Below are 15,589 nucleotides of genomic sequence, written 5' to 3'. Positions count from 1 at the left end.
CTTGACTGATTCATCCCCTATTTACTTCGAGTCTCTGAGCATTTCACAACAACAGCAACCGGTGTGTCTTATCTTATTACTGTATTACTTAGAACCGTTTTTACTATTTGTATATACATAATTATTGCAGGAATTCAAAGCAGTTTGCGGGTAGATAAATTATGAAAACGAAGCGAGATACAAAATACTAAACATATATATAGATATATGTAAAAAAAAACTATACTAACAACTAACGATTTTGGGAGAGGGAAGGGGGTTAAGGATCTTTGCTTACATATCTTAAAAGTATAGCCTTAATAATGAGGAAACGAAAACCATTTCAGATCGTGTGATGCGTGTTCATTTGCTGTCTTATTCTAGCTCTGTTTAACGGCATGCTTACAAACGAAGGTAAAAGCAGGAAGGGAAAAAAGGAAACTTAGTTTTTCACCAGACATTATTACTGATAATGTGTAATAAACGACGACACAGCCACATAACAATTTCCAATCAATTGTTCCACTTATCTCTCTTTCTCCCTCTCTCTCTCTATCAATTAATTTGCTTCCTACTATGTAACTCAATGCAATTGTTGCGGAATAAGAATGAGAAAGATGTACGCACATACACACTTACATACACACACACACACACACACATACTAACTCCATGTTCAATTTCCATGATCAGAAAGTCAAATTCGGAACAGATTTTTCACCCTGTGTGTGTACCGTATAGCTGCACGTACTCGGTAGTATGAGCGGTACAAGGACAAGCGTTACCCTCTTTCTCTCGTTAGCAAACAACACAACAACAAAAATCTAAAGAAAACAATATTCCACCGATACACGCGTGGTAAACGTGGATCGTGCACGTGGATGACATTATTGCATACACTATTCCCCAGCTGTGGTTGGTGGTGTATTTTAAACTTTGGAGAGAACGGATACATACTTTTGATCTCGTTTTTGTTTTAAATTTTACAAATAAGTTCTGATGCGCTCTGCTAACGCAACTATCTCTCCTTCTCTCGTTTTCTCTTTTGCTTCTTAAAATTATTGCTAGAATACACATTTTTTTTAATACAAAGCCAGCAAGGAGTTTGTAAACACGCCTGAGACGGATCTAATCAGATAAAATCAGATTAATATGTACACTGAACATAGTAAAAGCACATTGTTTACGCTTATTGAAGTAAGTCTTGTTCGAAGTTTAGATTGGTTCCACGGGATGTCATTGCTTTGTTTACTGTTACTGTGTGTATTTGTGGCTCTTCCTATTTGTCCCCCGAACGCCATAATGCAATCGCCTGTAGTTAAATTTTAAATCTTAGAAGGAGGGGGTGGTGGAAGGGGGGGGGGGGGGAGGGGGTGGTCTGGCCAAACACCGTGTTTTTGGTGAATCCTTTCTATCCTCGATTGCACACACACACTTAACACTCCGTATCATAAATCAATTTGGTAAACAATTTTCTCTATATTTGCTTGCGGAATTGCTACCATTTAGACCAGGGGATCGGCATACCTTTCACAAATAGGGCCAGATAGTACAAACAAATCTGGAACTGCGGGCCAGAAACGTCAAACGAGTTTTTAGACGCATGAAATAGTGCCGTTCTTCTTGAATATGAAGAAAAAATAATTTGTTTTTGCTTTTCGCTAAAAAATCATTCATTGGAAAACCTGCGGCAACACTATGCACATTATGAATATGCCGGACCGGGTTTTGTTAAGATATACGGCCTTGCCGTTCTTGATAAAAAACAACAAATTTTCGACACAGTTGGAGAACATTTTTTTACCATAATAAAGAATGTAGATTTCTAATTGTGATGAACGCTATTAAATAATATAACCTAAACGCATGATTTCTATGCTAAAATGCGATTGCTGCTAAAGAGTGTGTATGTGCTTTGCAAGTATGCATTATGGATCGCTGGTAAAAAACTCTGTCTTTTGCCTAAATTTTCTAGATTCGATTTGTTATGGATGACCGCTATTGCTTTTCTGCAATACCGCCTGGCCGTTCTTTTTGATTAATAAAAAGAAACACTATTGCTTTGCCTTATCGTGTTTTTTACCGAGAATTTTCTGTTTTGCATGCGTGTGCGCCAGTGAAGACTGTAAGTGCGTATGTTTGTTAATGTGTGAAAGCCACGCATTATTATGTTCTCACCCTACCCCCTCACGAAGATTCTAAGTTTAATTCTAAGTTAAAAATTTGAATCATGTTTTTTTTTGCAGTTGTATAATTTGCATCTCTTTTTGCTTTACTTTTGTTTTCTTAGCAAGGCCTTATTTGTCGAACATCTTGTTTTGTTTTGCTGTGTTTTCTGAATTTTCTTATCAATTCTCTATTGTTCTGCTTTTTTTTTCAAACACTCTTGAAAAACTATCACTATCTCTCTCTCTCTCTCTCTGTCCCAGTATAACTCGTTTAAACATATTCATATACCCCATATTCAAATATAAAAATATAAACGAACACAAAGATAAAAATGTATGTAACTCTTGCATTCTCAAGTTTTATCAAACATTCTCCTCTCTCTCTCAATTTCTCGCATTTCATTATTACCCCCACCCTCCGCCTCTTCTCTCTCTCTCTCTCTTTGACTATCACAATATATATAGAATTACAAAACATACTAACTGAAAACGCACTGGAACACGATACGATCCTTGATCACACATAGTTGAACTTGCGTTTGTCTTTGCTGTTTATTATGAGAAAACATGGTTCAGAGCACGTTGACTGCTACGCTTCTTTTGGTTATACTTCCCCAGGCCAAACGTTTGTTTTGCATGGCATAGAATAACACTAGATTGCCCGGACCAGTCATTTTGGCTGTTGCGCTTCGTGTAAACCAAATTATGTTTTGGGTTTCATCAATTCTACCACAGTTGATGCATGACTTGTACACATCTATCGTGTAACAGTAAAAATATTAAAACATATTCCAAGTCTTCCAAGCTAGTGTTAACACGGTTCGGGTGATGATATCCATGGCACCCCTGGGAAAACAGCACTGGCGATAAAAAATGATAGCCATGTGACAGTCCATGTGATAGCAGCATTACTTGACACTTTGCCAGGACAAAAACCTTCGAAGGCTTTCATACTTTTAAAAACCTCACGAAAAGCAAACATGTCTCTCTCTCTCTCTCTGTATCTCTCTCGTTGGCCTGCTCCGATGGAGCACGTTAAAAATGATTTTCCAAGATGCTCGGTCCCTGGCCACAGCTTCCCATCAAGCTTATTTTTCACGAAGGTAATAAAAAATGTATAAAACAAACTAATATAGTTATGTAAGCATGTTTATGTACGGCCGCGCACTCGACTGCCAACGAAAGGTAATTAATGAAACCTGAGAAAAATGGCTTCAATCGACCAGTTAATTAATTAAATCGCATGTACTGCTTAACCCCGCTCATAGTAAAATGTACACAAATTTTCGTGATTTTCGGTTTTCACGTGTGCTTGAATTTTAAACGCCGTAATGTTTATCTTCTTTGGGCGGCCCGGTGACATGATGGTAGCGGCCGCCGGTTTTGACACGAGCTGACCTGGACCAAAATGTCATTCGAACCAACCCCTAGTACGCAGGATTGACTACGTGGTAAAATAAATCTAGTAAGCCAAGAAATGGCAGGCAATGACCTAGTACATCGTTACGCCGTCAAGAAGAGAGAGAAGAGAATGTTAATCTCTCCTGTTTAATCTAGAATACTAACTCCCATATTAACGAACGAGAGCGTTTCTCATTTGGCTTATCGACCTAGGTCTCCGCCTTCCTATTGGGTTACTAGACTAGTGACCACCACGTTTGCAAGCTATTTTTAGTCTTGATGCGGGAAGTTGGTGGGGAATCGCAGGCCTGATGATCCTGATTCTTACTAAGGCCGAAATACGGCCATGTGGGACCACCCCTTAACAAACAAAAAAAAAGAGCGCATATGTACGGGGGTGAATAAAACTAATGAACATTTAACTATCGACTGCTAATGGACTTTCGGTCTGACGAACGAAAATCGAAGAAATATTAAAATACATAGCTGTTTAGCTAAAAGTACATACATAATCCTTTTAATAATCGTCTGTAGCTGTATTATTAAATTTTTTGTTTATATCCTAACGCTATATCCTAACTTTTCTATACACACCATCTATTCTCACCCCCCCATTCGCTGGCTACAATCGGAACACTTGGGGATACATATTTAGGTACTAAACTTTCGAACCTAAAAGTAACTTTTCGAACCTAAAAAGTAAGAAGAACTAATAATATCAATATAGAACGTTTCTACCCGCTACGTTGATTTTTCCAGAATACTACTACAACTGTTCGACAAATTTGGTCAGCTGGTCCGGCAGGGAAGTTTCGCCAGCGTTCCCATTACCGCCTGGGCCGATTATTCCGACGCCCTGCGCTAGATCCTGCTGCACACCACCGGCGCTCCCTACACCCACCACATTACCTCCACCGCCACCGACGCCACCAAGACCGCCCACCACACCGACTACACCACCCATGCCGCCACCGACTGTCATGGCGTTAACGGGGCCGCCCACGCCGACCACACCCACGCCAACTACGTTACCCGCACCCGCCCCTGGCATGCCAACATTTCCGACCCCACCGACCCCAACGCCGCCGCCGCCCCCGCCCCCGACCATACCCACGACGTTCGAAGGCTGGTGCGTGGAGTGCATATGATTGTGCAGCACAACATCACCCGGCTGCACTGGCACAGGCGAATGGGATGGTATGTGATGGGGCGACGGTTGTGCCCGAGGCGATACGGACGGTTGGGCCCGCGGTGACGGTACGGCACGCGGCGACGGTTGCGGCTGCGGGCTACGGATCGGTGGTGGCGATCGTACCGATTGCATCAGCTGCTGCTGCATGGCAAGCTGCTGGGGATTCGGTGGCCCCATGATGCCCTGGTTCGGGCCCTGGCCCTGCTGCTGCTGCAGCTGCTGGGACAGCACGTTCACACCGACACCACCCTGTGTTTGCGGGTTGGGTTTCATTGCTTGTTGAATGTATTGTTGCTGATCGGGAAACATGCCACCGCCCTGCCCATAACCGCCGCCCATCTGCTGCTGTGGGCGCGGACGCTGGTTGTATGGTGGGGCTGGCGGTATGTTACCACCCGCCATCGCCAACTGCCGGTGAAGCATCAGCTGCTGCTGTTGCTGCTGCTGCTGAGCCTGCTGTTGTTGCTTGTACCACAATTGCTGTTGAAGCTGTGGAATGGATCGTTGGAATAGGTTCTTATTGCATTGAGAGCAGCAACAGGGATTCGCAAACTTACCGGTATTTGCATGGATGGATTATTGCCCGGTTTGCCTCCGCCAGGCATACCCTGTACGCCTTGCATACGGTTCGGTACCATCTGGACGGAGGCGGGCGGATTATTGTACACCATCACCGGTTGTCCAGCTTGCACCTGTTGCACCTGTGAGCCGCCGGGATGCATTACACCATGCTGCTGCTGCTGCTGCTGCTGCTGTGCTTGCTGTTGCTGCGTTTGCTGCTGTTGCTGTTGCTGGACTTGTTGCTGCTGCTGTTGTTGCTGCTGCGGCATGCCTACCTGGTTTTGATTTTGCTGATGCTGAGCCTGTTTTTTTGCACCGAACCAAGGTGGTATATTAATTCAAAGCTCTTTACCCAACACGCGTACGGTCAGACGAAATAGTTAAGCGTACCTGTTGTCGCTGCTTTATAAAGGCTGCCATGAGCTGCGGATTAGCTTTCAGTATCGAAAGCAGTTGCTGTTGTTGCTCTGGACCGGCGGCCGGATTCTTGAGGGTCGCCATCAGCTGCGCGATTGCTTGCTTCGGTTGCGTGGCCATCTGGGTTTGGCCGGGTTGGTTTTGTTGACCACCGCCTTGCTGCTGCTGCGCATTACCCATCATACCACCCTGCATTGCTATCGGGCCCTGCCGTATGCCGGCCATTATTTGAGCACCTCCAACACCGCCGCTCATAATGCCCTGCAGCAAAACGAAATAATAACGTTAACGATTTAAATTAAAGAATTAAACATTTGACTTTTTTTTTTTGGTACAAACAGTGTTTGTAGCTTTTGCAATGAAAATAATAAGGATAACTTTTTCCCGAATGAAATAACTATTTTTAAAAAGGTGTATAGTTTGATCCGAGAAACACGCTAGCTAATTTACCGTTTGGAGTGGGTTCTGTGGTTGTTGCTGCTGTGGCTGTTGCATCAACCCGGGTAGCGTTGGGCGCATGCCTGGTCCACCGCCATTCGGATAACGCGAGTTCCACTGGTCCATTTGCATTACATTCTGTCCAATGCCGCCAGGGCCACCGCCCGGACCACCCATCGACACACCAACCGCATTAGGTTGCTGCTGCGAGTTCGGCATTACACCGACGCCGGACACGTTAACACCGACACCCGCCGCATTCATATGGCCAGTAGGCATTGCACGCTGCATCACCGGTGGCACCATTCCGGGATTAACTTTACCGTAGCCGACATGCGGTGCCTGTTGTCTCGCAGCTTCCTCCTGCACCTATTGACGTATTTTTTTTGTTTAAAAATAAACGATGAAAAAGTTTTAATAAAGCTACGACATTTGAAACACTCACACCATGGTGAGAAATGGCCGATATTCCAACCACTTAAATTATAACTTTCCACTTCCTGTCGATTATCTTCAGCACATACCTGCTTAACAGCTTGCAGCACATTCGCCGGTGGTGTTTGTGCGCCCGGTTTCATACTCATGCCACCGTGATGCGGACTGCCCATGCCACCTATCTGCACCGTGTTCGGTACGGCAGACGGACTCATTGCTCCCGCACCAGCGTTACCCATTCCACCGCAGCCTATACTGGTGACGACACCACCGCTCGCTGGTACACCGATCGCCATCGTATTGCTTACTGGTCCGGACGGTGCCACCGAACAGCCGGCAATAACATTCGACGAACAGACGGCATTGTTTAAGCTGCTTCCACCACCATTGCTGTTCTGTGGTATCTGAGGTGTTGGTGCGCCAAGTCGGGTGGTGTTCATCACCGCCATACGGCGTCGCAAAAGTTGCTGTTGTTGCAATCTGCAAATGTATATTATATACAGTTAGTAAAATAAACAACTCGACAACGCATTCGTCGTTATAAAATCGTACGGGATGGAGAAACACACACTCTCTCTGTCTCCCCATATGACATTTCCCGAAGTTTGCCTTCGGTTTTTGCTGTACGGACACGAAATTTAGCGCGTTTGCTCTGGTGTTGGTGTCGAATTTACCGTATCGAGCAATACGAATCTGTTTTTTTACTCAATTTTGTCAATGTGTAGTGGCAAATTGCAACCGCGATCGGAAAAGATCGAAAGTGAAAGAAGAACACACTCATGCACACAGTCCGTGAGGCCGTCAGTAAATGTTGTGCTCAGCTGTGGTGAAGCAGCTTGCAAGATGGACGCTTGTAAGTCGGCCGTGGAGCAGTGAAATATTAGTGCATCATGTTGCATAAGGTAAGATAAAGTGTAGGATAATGTTTGGGACCTTTTCTAATATCATTTTTTTTCTGGTTCCTTGTGTTTCAAACGACGATTCCAGGAGCGACCGACGGCGTCATTGGAAGCGTCATCCGCACAGTCATGTGCACAGCGAAGGAAGGCTGCTTTCGTACAGCCGTAATAGTGAAAATTTTTGTTCGTTTATTTCTTGGTTTTTGGTTGTTCAAAGTGCAGTGCAAATAGTTTGAAAGTGATGTAACAAATATTTTTATAATAAAAATAAAGTTAATTATTTCGTGTTGCAAGTGTTGTGTATCGACTGTGTTTCCTTCGTCGCCGAACAGAACGAAAGAAATGGAAGGGAAAACTAACACTAACACATGGAAAGAAATATGTCTCGATACCCGAAGAGGACACGAACGCCGGAGGGACACGAACACGCACACATGTTCAAAACCTTCTCAATAACGACGCCCTTTCGCGAAGGTATTGAGAAATTATTGAGAAAGTTTTGTATATGTATGGGTGGGATTTTGCCAGGTGGGGATCATTACTTACCTTTGTTGCAGCTGCTGCTGTTTCAGCTTGTGCTTGATGTTTGGACAGAATGGCACCAAACACTTCGCCTCCTGGCAGTGTTTCGCATGATAGCAGCAGAGTGCAATAAGCTGTTTGCAGATCGGGCAACCACCGTGCGTCTTTCGCTTGCAGTGCTTCGTGTGCTGCACCACGCGCTTCATCTTCTGGCATGACGGTAACCGACAGTTGGCATCGCGGCACTGGCAGGCATGCACCAGCGATTGGATGCAGCGTTGAATCGATTGCTTGCGTGCTTCCTGAGGGTTGGTTTGTTTCACGTCCGACGGTGACGATCCATCGTCCAGATCGAAACCAAGCTTATCCATCTTATGCTGATGGCCCACCTTCTCCTTACAGGTAATACAGAGATCAAAATCCTGCACGGAAAACAAAAAAAACACAATTAATCAATGCAGTATTAAGCATGGGAATGCTATAGCGAAAGGGCTTATCAAACTTACGTCACAAACGGTGCAATGATATCGTGTCTCGACGTGGTTCTTGCAGTTGTTACAGGTATAGACAAACTTATCCTGGCCCTGGTTGTGCAGCTCGTACAACATGCAAAGTGTACTGAACTGTGCCCGACGCAGTGAAGAAAACTCGTAATGCTTATCCCTTGCCAGCGTCAGGAAGGCATCACGCCCGTCCATCAGATCGCAGTTAATAAGTGGATCCGGGTCTTGGATGGGCTGTGGTAAATATAAGCATTGAAAAGTATAAGCATAGGTACATAAATGAGGACCTCGAATGAAATTAAAATGGGAGAAAAATCGTATGCGCACTTACCGCTAAACTTGCAGCCGACTGCGCTGAATGAAGCCGGATGACGAAAAACACCTCCTTGTGCTTTTCCATGGTGGCAAATATCTTTGCACTGAGATCGTTCCCAATCTGTTCGTTCGTTTTCTTGTTGCTTTTACGCTGCGCTGCCTTCGATTTGTTGGACTTCTTCGCCTTCTTTTGGCCCTTCTTCTTACCGTCGGCTACTGTGTCACTGTCATCGTTCATGGACATGATCTGCAATGCGAAACAAATATGACGAGCAGTTCAAGTAACGATAACAACGAGAACGTGGAAAGGTCTTTGCATATGCTACAATATACTTACCGCAGCATTCGCTGCCGCTTCTTCAAGCTCCGCCTGTTTGCGCTTTTCCTCTTCCTCCTGATCAAGCTCCTTTATGCTTTCCTCGAGCACATTGGGCCAGAAATCTCCCTCAAAGTATGGCAACTCCGATGCCGACTGCAGTTTGTCCTCCATTGCCTGCTTCAGGATATCCTTGTAGTCCTGAATCGTCCGCTCGACCATGCCTTTGTCCAGCATCTTTTTGTACCACTCCTGCAGCCGCTTCGGTTTCGGTATGCGCTGCTCCGGTGGATGGCAGTGGAAGATGTAGTCGTCACCCTCGGACGGTGGGCATGCCCAAATGTGTGCCATCGTGTAACCGAGCTGCTTCGCATAATCCATGTAACCGAGCAGTATCTCGTGGTACACCGACGTCCGGTACTGGCGCGGTCGGAAGAAATGCACTGAATCGAGGTAGGCAATATACACGCGGCGTGTATTCGGTGCCGCACACTCCGACCCGTACTCCTGCACATGCATACCGAAGAAGCACACGTCCACACCGTCGACCTCCTCGAATGCAAACAGTGCCTTCGCTCGGTACGGAAACTCCGGAAGCATTTCTCCATTTTCCACAAACCGACTACGCATACCTGGCTTCACCTCCACCATTTTGTCTGAGCTGGAGACAACGCGTATGTGCACCTCACCCGCTCCCGCTTCCTTCTTCTTGAGGAAATTGTTCACACGCGTCTCAATGTATGTGCCCAGTTTGGAGGTGGGCAAACGTTTCGCATTGAACTTATTGTCTTTGCGCTTCTGACTTTTCTTCTTCAGACAAGCGTCGCAAACAAACCCACCGGGCCAGATCGTTTCCAGATAAAGCACACAGATCTGATGCTGCTTCCGTCCACAATCCAGACAATCGACGAACGGTTCCAGCTCGAGGTGATCGTTCTTCATCTCCTTGAACTGATCCTTCTTGATTTGACTGCGCCGATCAAAAAACAGATCAGCAAAAAGAAAACATGATGTTAGTATAAATATATACAGAAAATCTTGATGCTCTTGTTGGTGAATACTCACGTCTGCGACTGCATCGGATCGTCGCCAAGCGTAACCGTATCTCCCGGTATCTCGTTGAAGCACTTCTGACAGTAGGTGTATCTGGTAGATAATGCCCCAAAAGAGCTTTTAGTTTTTGTTGTTGTTTTGTTCAACGTCGAAGTAGAGGCAAATTAATGTGTCGAAGTAGAGTAAAATGCAGGATGTGGTATGTTGGCGGTAAGGATGGAAGATGAAGTGAAGATCATGGTAATTCCGAATATTGTTGCGATGTAGGGTGGTGGTGGTGGTGGTGAGGATGTAAGAAGCATTTTGTTTTGAGTTTTCGCGGTGATGCGGTGGTGGTAGTGGTGTTGATGAGCGAAATATGAAAATATAAAACACATGAACACATATTTAATTTCATTGTACCAAACGAACACATCAAGCTATGGTGATTAATGGTGTGCGACGGTTGAAGACTCGAGACGCGGGTGGGGACGTAAGACGATGACGTCATTGTTGTAACATGCAAGTGGTGAACCCGTAATAAAAAAAGTATTGGACCAGCAGTAGCGCTTTACGCAGCTAATTACAACAGAATTTTAATTGGAAGTACGCGGAAAATATCATAGAACTAGAATACTGATTTAACAATAAATCACACAAAAAATGTCCAGGTGTACCAGATAGTTTGTAATTTTCAATAACGCCCTGAGAACGAGAGTTTTGTCTAGCGCAATAAATTGATTACGGGTTGAACACTTGTACGCGCGCATTTATATCCCCATCGCAATCTCCCCCTCAAAGAGAATAATGATCGAAACTGATTTTCTGCTTTACTGATACATACACGACATTAAGCAAAAGCTCCACAACACACACACACACACACTTACCGGTTTTGATAGCTGTAATACTTTGCATCTCGTGGAATGGTACATAATTGCTTGCCATAACAGCATAACACTTGCGGGTTGAATGTATACTTTCGTCCACAGCAGTAGCCGAGCGATTGCATCACTGGATCAATCTCCATCTCAAAAACTTCCGATAGCTGTAAGATGGTCGGATGTAAAAAAACCAAACCAGATTCATTACAATCGTTCATAGATCGCGCCTTTTAGCAGAATGCCGTTCTGCCTTACCTTCGTGCAGTAGCGGTACACGCGCGATGTTTTCCGATTGTACAGCCAAGCGTTATCGAACATGAGCCACACGTCATCGACGTACTCGCGGGGATCTTGATACTGACCGCTTTCCAGCTTCTTGCGGATCGTGCTCAAATCCATCGGCTGGCGCACAATGTCAAAGTAGTCGGGAATGCCGAGCGAATTTGGGTCAACCGGCATACGGAATGGTATCGATTCCGGTTCCTGCGTAACTAATTTCTCGAGCGTCGGTAACAATGCTTCCCGCAGTTCCTCCGGTTTGAACGCTGAATAAAAAGAAAACAAGGTTATGAAATAATAACAAAGACAATTGCCACCAGGGGAGAGTGTACTGGACGTGCGCGAAATTACTTACAGCATTTCTTCTTGTTGTCACTAGCGTTCGTCTGGATGGTCGGTTCCGGATAGATGCCAGCCTTCAGTTCCGTTTTCATCACCTTCGCCTTTGGACTACCGGAACGGCCCTGTTCCACGTCCACCTTAAATGTGGACACGTCAAGCTTGTTCTTGCCACTGCCGCTGCTGCTACCGTCCGAACCGTCCAGTAGCTCCGACTTCATCTCGTGTGACATCATGCTCATGCAGTCGTTGTTCACATTCTTACCGCCACCTTCGCCACCGCCCGACGTGTCCATATGATTGCTGTCCGGCTCGGATTTGATGTCCTCCTCGCGCTTCATCTCAAACTTGCCCTTGTTGTTCTTGCTGCCACAGCCACCGCTACCGCCGCCTGCACCGTCCTTTGCGCTGCTGGGCGGTTCAGGTGAATCTTCCTTGTCACGAGCCATTGCTGCTTCGAGGGCTGCCATTTGAGAACTGAACGACGACGACGACGTCATGCGACTAGTTGTCATTCCCACCGCAGTCGTTGCACCGTTTGCGGTGGTGTTAGTCACAGACGATCCAACAGCGGAGGTGGGAAGCACGTTCGAGGTAGACGCAGCAAGTGTTCCACTGCTCGGTGTTGCGGGTGTCGTTGCTGGTGTAGTGGTGGTGGTGCTACCATTCAGCGAGAGTGTAGCGGGTACCAGAGATCCACCGAGCGTTCCGGGCGGCAGGAGACCAGCGCCAACGGGAAGGGAGGAAGATACACCGCTTCCGCCCGTTCCGCCGAGTGTTTGGCAGTCACCCAACACTCCTCCAGCGCCAGCTGATGATTCCGAGGACGGTGGACCGCCAGGCGTGAGGAGTAGTGGTACAATACTGTTGTTGGATGTGTTGCTTCCAGCAGGCGACGATAGCATGGGCCCATTGGAGGTGACCACAGCTGTTGTGTTGGGACCGATGGTTCCACCACCTCCCACTCCACCGTATGGACTGCTGGCCAGCATGTCACCACTACCGACAAGCCCCGTTCCGGTACCGCTCGCTCCACCTACCGTACCACTTCCACCCATCCCCGACAGGAGCGCAATGTTGCGTTGCTGCGCTTGGGCCTTGCCGCTGCTCATCAGCTTAAACCCACCCGGATTAATCGCATTCACGAACATGCCACCGGTCGCGCCCTGATTCGGTCCCTGCTGCTGTTGGCCCGTGTTCGCGTTTACACCACCGAACGCCGACCGCATACCTTGGCCCATCGTTTGACCGGTGAGCGCACCGGAAAGCTGGCCGAGCTGTTGCTGTTGCGTACCGTCGACGCCGCCACCGCTTAGATTCGCACACTTGGCACGCACAATATCATTGAACTGTTGCAGCTGCGACGAGCTGTCCATCATGGAAGGACCGTTGAGGAATGACTGTTGCTGTTGGTTCACCACTTGCGGGGACTGCTGTGACACGCCGACCATACCCGGTGCGTGGTTGTTGGGTTGCTGCTGACCGAATGGCGATAGTCCGCCGGGTAGCACCGTCCCACCGGCACCGTGCACCAGGTTCCCGTTCGGGCTGGGACCGGGTTGAGCGACAAACAGTTGCTGCGTCGTCTGGCCGGGTCCACCCTGCTGCTGCTGCTGTTGCGCGTTCACCACACCGATACGGTTGTTCGGTCCCCCCATTTGCGCACCTAGACTGTTCTGCGCTTGGTTCATCAGTCCACCGGCAGCGTGACGGGCGGCGGCTTGCAACTGTTGCATGGTGGTTGGATTGTTACCGGCAACGCCGCTGCCGGAGGCTGCATTCATACCGGCAAGCAGATTCACCTGCTGCTGCTGCTGCTGGTGGTTGTGGTTTAGCGGCCGCAGTATCTGACCAGCGTTCGGACCACCACCGACCACCTGGCCGGCCGCATTGAGTTGCTGTTGCAGCTGCATCTGCTGCTCCTTCCGCTTCTGGCGCTTCTCTTCGAGCTCTTTCTGTATCTTGTAAATCTTTTCCGCTAGCAAATGGTAGTATTCCGAGCGTGAGTTGGCCATCTCGTACATGTCACCCTCGACCTTCTTCGCGTACGCGACCAGATTGTACATGCGCTTGTCGAACATGGCGGACGGATCCGGCGAGGGAAAGATGGCCTGCACCAGCTTGTGCACGAGATGGTTGCGCAAATCGGGCGTCACCGAATGATGCCAATCCTTCGTACCCTGCACTGGCACGGCCACCATCGACGCGTTGTTGCCGCCCGCATTACCACCCGTATTACCGCCGCCGGCCGCACCGACCGCGAAATTGCTCGTGTTCGGGCCACCGCCCGCACTCATCGTGCTGGTGTTGGTCGTGTTCATGATGGGCATCGACTGGGAGGTGAGTGTTTGCATGCCACTTGCGGTGGACGTGCTGCAAACAACACCGGCACTGTTGGTTAAATTACCACCACTTGCTGCCATTTGTCCGCTCTCACCGGGGCTGAACAACATCTGATTACCACCGTTACCCGTCGCCATTGGAATGATTGAAGAGTTGGTTTGGCTTTGCTGCTGCTGGGGCTGTACGCTTCCCTGCTGCTGATTCGTTGCGTTCTGTCCGAGCATTCCACCGCAACCGGTGCTGCCATCGTTCTGCTGCTGTAACATGCCACCGGCCACCAGTTGGTTCGGCGGCATCATTAAGCGCACGGTGTTGCCCTGCTGCTGCTGGCCAGCCATTCCCATACCTCGCATACTGTTCATTTGGTTTGTCTGTTGCCCGGTGCCGCCGGACAGATTGCTCTGAAGCGGCGAGGAAGCGGGTCCACACTGCTGTTGCATGCTGTTCACCAGCTGCTGATTGAACGATGCCCTAGAACCTACCACATCCGCGCCTGATGTGACGCTGCCGGAGTTCTGTTGCAGCAACACCTGCGCGGTCGAACCGTCTTGTGAAGATTGTTGCTGTGCCGGTTGTTCAACTTGACCGACCGTTTGTGGTAGAAGACCCTTCAAATGTCCTGTTTGCTGTTGGTTCGTTAATGGCGATGCCTGCGGGGTTGTTTGTGTGGATGAAAGCAGCTGTTCATGCTGCTGATCCGTACCGTCCGCCGACTGCTGTTTCAATTGCATTTGCTGACTGTCGGACTGCTGCTGAAGTTGTTGCAGCAGTAACATCGGCTGCGGTTGCTTTTGCTGCTGCAACATTTGCATCTGCTGTTGTGGTTGCAACTGCTGTTGAAGCTGTTGCTGCAGCTTTTGCTGCTGTTGCTGTAAGTTAAGCTTCGTCTGTTGCTGTACTTGCTGCTGCTGTTGCGGCGAGGATAGGGACGCTTGTTGTGGTGTTTGTGGTGTGTGCGGTTTCTGCAGATCCTGTTGCTTTGATTGGTCCATCTGCATCTGGCGCTGCTGGGGCGACGGTGACTGTTTGTCTTTTTCTTGCTCCTGCAGTTGCGACACTAGCGATACATCCTTCATCTCGTGATCCTGCTCTTGCAAAGCCTTTGCCAACGAGGAGGCAGCATCCTGTTCGTCACCGATTCGCAGCTGGCCCGCAGCGGAAGATTTATTCTGCTCCGAGGAACCCGCCGACTGAGACGCGGACGTATCTGGATCGACTTCCATCGCGTCCGCCAGCAGCTCGCTCGACGTCTTATCTTTCTCTTGCTCCTGAACGTCCATTTTCTTTATGCCTTCATCCGACGGATCGCTGATAGTTTTGGACGAATCACATGGGCCCGTTTCGTCGATCGTTGCTTGGTCGCCCGCTTGTTGCTGCTTTGGTTTTTCGTCTGGCTTTAGCACTTTGCTGTTGGTGTCTTCCTGCCCATCCGCGTACCCGCTGGACGACAATGGCAGTGACGATTTGGACAGGCCGTCAGATAATTCATCCGGTTTGCTGCTACTGCTGGAATCTTTCTGCTGATCATCTTTCCCGCTGTCGACCTTTTCCGAGTGCTGTTCACTT

The 15,589-nt window shown here is 48.0% G+C and overlaps 1 protein-coding gene across 1 annotated transcript in view; it reads right to left on the bottom strand.

The window, feature by feature from the left end:
- Nucleotides 1-2,392: 2,392 nt before the first annotated feature.
- LOC128307169 (histone lysine acetyltransferase CREBBP) overlaps nt 2,393-15,589 on the bottom strand; it is a 24,996-nt gene continuing 11,799 nt past the window's right edge. The window contains exons 5-17 of the mRNA XM_053044906.1: nt 11,697-15,589; nt 11,318-11,607; nt 11,069-11,226; nt 10,212-10,316; nt 9,171-10,116; nt 8,847-9,077; nt 8,519-8,749; nt 8,037-8,434; nt 6,681-7,071; nt 6,169-6,525; nt 5,692-5,979; nt 5,298-5,603; nt 2,393-5,229 (exon numbers count right to left, since the gene is read on the bottom strand). The exon at nt 11,697-15,589 is cut by the window's right edge and continues 1,398 nt beyond it. Of these exons, the coding sequence (XP_052900866.1) occupies nt 4,315-5,229; nt 5,298-5,603; nt 5,692-5,979; nt 6,169-6,525; nt 6,681-7,071; nt 8,037-8,434; nt 8,519-8,749; nt 8,847-9,077; nt 9,171-10,116; nt 10,212-10,316; nt 11,069-11,226; nt 11,318-11,607; nt 11,697-15,589 (8,509 nt within the window). The 3' untranslated portion in view covers nt 2,393-4,314. The remainder of the gene's footprint in view (nt 5,230-5,297; nt 5,604-5,691; nt 5,980-6,168; nt 6,526-6,680; nt 7,072-8,036; nt 8,435-8,518; nt 8,750-8,846; nt 9,078-9,170; nt 10,117-10,211; nt 10,317-11,068; nt 11,227-11,317; nt 11,608-11,696) is intronic.

Source organism: Anopheles moucheti, chromosome X (genome assembly GCF_943734755.1).
Source record: "Anopheles moucheti chromosome X, idAnoMoucSN_F20_07, whole genome shotgun sequence".
NCBI classification, from domain to species: domain Eukaryota; kingdom Metazoa; phylum Arthropoda; class Insecta; order Diptera; family Culicidae; genus Anopheles; species Anopheles moucheti.
This window is presented reverse-complemented; position numbering and strand designations above follow the sequence as displayed.